The sequence below is a fragment of the Scylla paramamosain genome, chromosome 25 (genome assembly GCF_035594125.1).
Source record: "Scylla paramamosain isolate STU-SP2022 chromosome 25, ASM3559412v1, whole genome shotgun sequence".
Lineage (NCBI taxonomy): Eukaryota > Metazoa > Arthropoda > Malacostraca > Decapoda > Portunidae > Scylla > Scylla paramamosain.
The window spans coordinates 19,815,893-19,823,392 of NC_087175.1; the positions used below are offsets into that span (position 1 = coordinate 19,815,893).

The 7,500-nt window shown below is 40.2% G+C and overlaps 1 protein-coding gene across 1 annotated transcript in view; it reads right to left on the reverse strand.

The window, feature by feature from the left end:
- Positions 1–3,783, reverse strand: part of LOC135113389 (zwei Ig domain protein zig-8-like) — a gene marked incomplete at its 5' end in the record, with an annotated part of 94,132 nt that extends 90,349 nt beyond the window's left edge. Inside the window, one exon of the mRNA XM_064028645.1 lies at positions 3,619–3,783. Coding sequence (XP_063884715.1) covers positions 3,619–3,783 — 165 coding nt within the window. The remainder of the gene's footprint in view (positions 1–3,618) is intronic.
- Positions 3,784–7,500: the final 3,717 nt, after the last annotated feature.

The following is a 7,500-nucleotide window of genomic DNA, read 5'->3' on the forward strand; positions in this document are numbered from 1 at the left end:
ATATATATATATATATATATATATATATATATATATATATATATATATATATATATATATATATATATATATATATATATATATATATATATATATATATATATATATATATATATATATATATATATATATATATATATATATATATATATATATATAGCACAACGATTGGCCTTCCGCAGAGTTTTTGAGCTAGTGTGATTTGAATATTAGGCAAGTGCGGTATGTGCGCGGTGCCTGAAATTGCCGCTAACTTTTAAACTAATTATCTGATAAACCTCAAATTTTGTAGTTAATAGTATTAATACCAACAAGGGGAAAACACTCGTGATAGACCTTTGAAAAAAGTCCTCGTGGAATTCCAAAGCGTTTAACCCTTTCACTGCTAGACAATCGTTTCCAATAATCCTTACAGCTTTTCAGACACTTATTTTGTACTGAAGCGTGTTGAATATTCCTGTAGCCTAGAATATACAAAATTAATCTTTTATCCTCTCTTTACTCTATCTGGCCATGTAAGCTAGATTTTTATACTGCTCCCAGTGTTACCAAAGTACCACCGTAGCAGTAAAACGGTTAGGAATTCGAGACAAGAAGTGGGATTTCCTGCTTCTCAGAACTAGCACCAGTACCTTCATGTGGCAAGAAGGTGGCCATGTAAGAACCGTTCCGCGATACAATGAGACGCGCACACACACACACACACACACACACACACACACACACACACACACACACACACACACACACACACACACACACACACACGTCTTAGCAATGCATTAATCGTGACACTGTTGCTTGTATTACTGTTTGATGTTCCCACACATATAACTGGCTCACGTGTTGATCAAATCACCTGACTCATGAAAATAGAAGCTGAAGGGAAGAAATTGTAAGAAAAAAGATGTTGGAAGGAAAAAAGATTGGAAGTGTACCATGAAAAGAAATAAAGGAAAAAAAAATTACTTTCGAAATGAAAAAAAATGGAAGGTGTACCTTGAAAATATGAAATAGTTAAACAAATATGACGTTGGAAAGAAAAAAGTAAGTGTACCGTGAAAATAAGAAATTGTTAAGGAAAACGATGCTGGAAAGAAAAACAGAAGCCGTACCACGAATTTTTTTTTTAATATGGAAAGAAGCTTGGTTAATTTTTTCACTTTAGGTATTTTTTTGTCATATTTTTCTTCGCCAAACAGAATAACAGTGACAAGGGGAAGCAATAGCAAGAAGCAGATGAGTTTTTCCGGCAGCGCCACAGCCAGACTCATGTTTACAGGCGCACGCGAGGCCACAGAGGGAGCGGGAGTGCAAATATTCCCAGAGCACAATGTTGGTTCATTATGACGCCATCAAGCGAGAGGCAAACCTGAGCGAGGCGCGGATTCCTGCAACCCAACCCTTCTTTCTCGTCTGAGGTCTTAGTCCGTATTCAGAAACGCTTTCCTTTTTCACCACAACTGTTTTCAAAGGCCATAAAGATGATTAGCCGGGTTCTCAAGGATGCTTTTTTTTTTTTTTTTTCTGTTCGTAATGTAGATATGTTGTTGATATGTCACTAGAACCATCAAAACGCTCTTGAAAGCCCTTGTAACTTGAATTAGAGGACCGTATTCTGAAACACTTTGCTCTTTCATCAATTATTTTCCAAGGCCACAGAGATGATTGTGTTTCTCCGGTTCATAATATAAAAATGCTTTTAATCTATCACCAGAACCATAAAAAACACCTTTAAAAGCCTGTGTAACTTCAACTAGAGCCCTTGGAATGTAGTCGAGGTGCGAATAGACGTGTTTTTCTTTACAGGCTCTTGTATTTAGTGTGTCTGAAGGTCAGTCCACACTCTGTTGTATCTCTTAAAGCCTCGCCCAAGCCCCTGTGTGGCTGACGAGAAGGTGGTGCGTACATAGATAGACAGACAGTTATTCTATTCACAAGTACAGCACACAACATAATTCTACTAAACATTAAAAAAACTATAACATGAGGAACATAAGACACAGATATATAGATAGATACATAAATAAATAGATGGATATTTTATTGACCACACCAAAACATTGTCAGCTGGCTAAAATGCTCTCCACCTGAGTATGAAGAGTGTGAATTATGAATGTGCTGCTTCTACTCTTCAGGCCACGATTGTCATGCTCGTAGTACGTTCAATCTCGACATCCAGAGCGGTAAGCAGCTTTTCTTGTGCATTGATGTCATATTCAGAAGTGTGTCATATATAATGCAAGGGTTTTATCAGTAGCTTCACTCTCATCGCTGTCACTCATAAACTCTGGAACTCTCCACCTTTTTTTCTGTTTTTCCTCCATACGACTTAAATTTTTGCTAAAGAGGAATATCAACACGCTCTGGAACCTAACTGGCTGGCTTAGAACATAGAACCATAGGAACATAAGTGATGCACGTGGCAGTCACCGTATCCATCTATTATCCTTATCTATAAATTTGTTTGATCTTTAAAAGTTCCCAATGGACTCGGCACTAGCAGGCTGAATATTAAATTTGTTCCAGTAATTTATCAGTCTGTTTCAGAACCAATTATTTTTTTTCTTAAAATCAACGTTATCAAGGGATTGGCATTTCAGTGGGCCTTTCCTTTTCTTATATAACTTTTCGTTATCCTAAGCCAGTGCTCGTCTTGAAAAAAATAATAATAATAAAATAAACAAATAAAAAAATAAATAAAGTTTGAAACCGTTGCTTCTTGTCCTATCCTAATTACCAACTTTATGGATTCTATTTACATCACCTTAGTCATTAGCTTTTACGCCACTTAAATACCTTTGTCAAATCCCCTCTAAATCGGCTCTTTGCATCGAAGTGGAGGGACAGATTTTAAACATAAGCACGACATAATGAATCAGTGTTGCTGCCTCGCCATCAGGACTCGGTATTTGCTGCTGCTCACACAAAGGCTGTCCAAAGTGTTCATTAGCGCTGCACCATAGTTGGAGGCGCAGATTCAGAGTATAATCGTCAATATTTTAGAGAAGGAATTACATGGGAGTCTTTATCAGGATATGCGAGTATGCTGTTGCTCGTCATTCTATGTTGTAATGGTTAAAAACTGACATATTGGACTGCTCGTGATCTGTTCATTATGTTATGTATTGTATTGCACCGGCTTTCCTTTCGTTGTTAAGGTCTCCAGTTTGTGAAGTAGATGGTAAATGCGAGACCCGTACGTTAGGTTAGGTTAGGTATGGTTATGTTTTGAGACCTTAAGATAGTCACATTCAATAAGATAGTCATACTCAATAATTAACGCGATAGTTTTGAGACCCCTGAGATAAGTCACAGTCAAATATTGATATGCCTTAGTCACTTCCACTTTGTTTTATTTTCTCCTCAGTCATAAGTCCTTCAGGTGGTGAAACACATGAATTTAGTCAGGAAGTCTTTAAAATTTTAAGTACGAGGATTTTAGCAATAGAAGAATGAGGCGAAACGTACACCAGTCAAACAGCCAAGGAACACATAGTCAAAGGAATCAGGGGATCATTATGCAGGAGAGAGAAGTTCGGTCAGAGTGGACCAGGTGGCGGAGCAAAGCAGGGCTGCAGGGCGCGGCGGGAGGAGGGAGGGAGTGATGGTACTTACGGACTGCTCGGTGATGCCAGCCAGGCGGCAGTGCAGGTGTGCGGTGGAGCCCAGCTGGACGGACACGTTGAGGGTGAGCTGGTCATGCAGGAAGTGTGGCTGCTCCTCGGCGCCGCTCCCCTCCTCGCCCTCCCTCTCCTCCAGGCACACTGCGGAGGGGAGAGAACATTATTATAACGCTGCTGGAAGACAACAGACTCATGCAAGCAATACTATGTAACACCTAGACACTAAGGCGGGAAGACAAAAAACACATGTAACACTGCAATGGGGAAAAAAATCGTGTAACACCTTAACACTTCGGCGAGAAGACAAAGAAGAACTCAAGTAAGGCTCCTCGACCAACAGAAACACAAAACACGACACGAAAAAAAAAAAAAAAAGACCTGTAACACACCTCTACAAAGCACACACACACACACACACACACACACACACACACACACACACACACACACACACACCAACCACTGCAATGCAAAAGAAAACGAAACCAATAAAAAAAAATGCACGCAACACACACCCACACCCTTACAAAGACAAGACCAACCAAGCACTCACGCAAACTAACACAATTCGACAAGATACAGAAGATACAGTGTCAGCTAGCTACGAGGCGGTGGTTCTGTCCGTTCCCTCCCCTGAACAAACCCTGCAGGAGTGTTTAGATCCCTTTGTCCTTGTTAAAAAAAAAAAAAAAAAAAAAAAAAACGAGAAAAGGATTACAGTGGCGAGAAAAGTGTCTAATATCGTAACTCCGTTCCTTCCCTCATCACTCCATTATCAGGGAAGCGAAGGAGAGAGAGAACGAGAGAGAGAGCGAGTCGAAAAAAAAAAAAAAAAAAACTGAGAGAGGAAACTGCGGGGACGGTGAATATATCCGTGAGTAAATGTGCACGAAAATAAATGAAACGGTTAATGAATGTGGAGCAGTAAAAGAAAGGAGACATTGTGAAGAGGGATTGCCACCAGGAAAAGTGTTTAGCAGCAAGATGGATGAAACATGTCTGCGTTTTCTGAAGAGACAGGCATTAGGGAAGGGAAGGGAAGAGAAGAGACACGCATTAGAGAAGGGAAGGCAAGGGAAGGGATGCGAAAGGACTCCGATGGATTATGGCGCGTTCCGTGGTGATGGGGACTAAAAGAGAGTTTTTTTTTAATGTACTGGGTTGGTGTTCTTTCATTTATTGGGTTGTTTGTTACTGTTTATTATTGAGGCATGTGCAGGTATGGCTTATTATCTGTTGCGTTATGGTTAAATGTTTGTTGAGTTTCTGTTCATTATTTATTTGATTATGGCTGACTTTTATTCCACCCACCAACAAATTTACTCGTTTATTCTCAAAATTTTAGTTAATCCAAAGTAAAAAAAAAAAAATTGGCGGAGGTTTCTGTTTTATTTATTTATTTATTTTTCTTATTTAAGTTAAGATAGATTTAGATGCTAAGATTTAGGCACACTATTCATATAAATTTGATTCCTAAATAAAGAAAAATAACCTTCCAGATTTTCCAGATTAAATTGTGTCAGTTTCATACAAGGCGCAGGGTCACAGAAGAACTAAAAAAAAATAAATAAAGGAAAATAAGATAAATAAAAGTAGAAAAAGAAAAAGAAGCGAACGTTCAAGGAAAGTATGATTGATATGCTCGGTTTAAGGGATCACACACAGCACTTGTGGTCCTCGCCTCCCTTCCCCCTGAAAATATTATTATTCCCTTACTCTTTTTCCCGTCTAGATATTCAAAATCTTAAAGAAAACTACTCTGGAGAACTAAAAGAGAATTTCTTAGACTAAAAAAAATAATAGTACAAGACTTAGATTGTAGAAGAGAAAAAAAATCCTTTCAACTAAAAAGAAAACTGTCACGAACTAAAAATTGTTATGGACAACTAAACTAAAAAAAATCATGGACTACTTTAAAAAATATTGTAGTGAAGGACAAGGGACAAAAGGGACAGAAACCCAGGAGTACATGAGAGTCCCTCCTTTGTGTGTGTGTGTGTGTGTGTGTGTGTGTGTGTGTCCCGAGACCATACTTGCATTACAGCTTTAACTTACTCCCAGGAAAACTCCCCATTGTTCTCTCGCCTCAGTGTTCTCGTCCTCATAGCCTCCCTCACCCTTCCTCCTCCTTCACCCCAAACACTCCCTCACCCACCAGTCCTCCCTTCACCCCAAACACCTCCCTCACCCGTCCTTCTCCTCTCCTCCATCACATTTTCTTCTCCCTCATCCAACACCTCTTCCCTCAACTTACACACTCCCCTCGCCCACCCTCATCTCCACGCTACACTCCCTTACTCCCTGCTCTATCACTCGTAAACTTCCCTCATCTCATCATTCTCCTTCCCTCACTCCCACACACTGCTCCCTTACCTTAAATAATCCCTCACCCTCAGACCTCTTTCATCTCTTCATCGTCCCTCACTCCTGTACACTTTCACCTTAACTCATCGCTCTCCTCCCTTAGCCCAACATGCTCCCTATCACCTCTACACGTCCTCCATCTCTACTCTCTCTCATCTCATAGTCCCCCATTACCTCACCTCTCTCCTCCTTCACGCCAATACCTCCTCCCTCACCTCTTGAGTCTTTCACCCTTACACATCTCTCTGACCCCCAGAAATTTCTCCCTCACCCCAAGACCTTACTGATGTTTGTGACTCTCTCTCTCTCTCTCTCTCTCTCTCTCTCTCTCTCTCTCTCTCTCTCTCTCTCTCTCTCTCTCTCTCTCTCTCTCTCTCTCTCTCTCTCTCTCAGTGACGCTAACATATATCCTGTACGAATTTTTATATCAAATATGTCCATCATTCCAGAGAGAGAGAGAGAGAGAGAGAGAGAGAGAGAGAGAGAGAAAGAACATGAATAACGAAGGAAAACTGGAAACTGAAGATGAGAGTGGAGATAAAAGAGGAAACAAAGAGAGGACAAAACCTGGGAGAGGCAGAGAGAGAGAGAGAGAGAGAGAGAGAGAGAGAGAGAGAGAGAGAGAGAGAGAGAGAGAGAGAGAGAGAGATGGTAGCAGTTCACATACAAAACACACCTCGGTCACAAAACCCCCCAAATCTCTCTCTCTCTCTCTCTCTCTCTCTCTCTCTCTCTCTCTCTCTCTCTCTCTCTCTCTCTCTCTCTCTCTCTGCAACAGGAAGCCGCACCAATCCAGTTCACTCCAGTGTGTAAAAAAATAGAAAAAAATAGAAAAAAAGGAATAAAAAAAATAAATTGAATAGGACGAAATGGTATACCGATTAATTAAACACAGGATACTGATACCTGCATTTTTACCTTAAAGAGGATCACACACCCGTCCCATCTTCCCAATCACCAGAAAGATGTAGGTAAATATTATGTACTCGTAATTTGTATACCTAACCTAACCTCACCGATACAGATAGTGGGAATATGAATCTCTCTCTCTCTCTCTCTCTCTCTCTCTCTCTCTCTCTCTCTCTCTCTCTCTCTCTCTCTCTCTCTCTCTCTCTCTGTTTTGTCTTTCTTTTCTCGGTTTTGTATATTTTTCCATTTTCTTTCCTTTTCTCTCTTTTTTCCCATGTTTTTTGTCTGCGTTCTCTCTCTCTCTCTCTCTCTCTCTCTCTCTCTCTCTCTCTCTCTCTCTCTCTCTCTCTCTCTCTCTCTCTCTCTCTCTCTCTCTCTCTCTTTCGGAATAAATGAAAAAAGGAAGGGAAGGGAAGGGAAAGGTGTGAAAATAATACAGTGGAGTGGAAAAGAACAGGATGAACAGAAAAAAGAAGGGAAGATAAGGAAAAAAATGGGAAAAGAGGGAAGAGAACGGAAGCATGACCATGGATTAGTTAACCTCTCTCTCTCTCTCTCTCTCTCTCTCTCTCTCTCTCTCTCTCTCTCTCTCTCTCTCTCT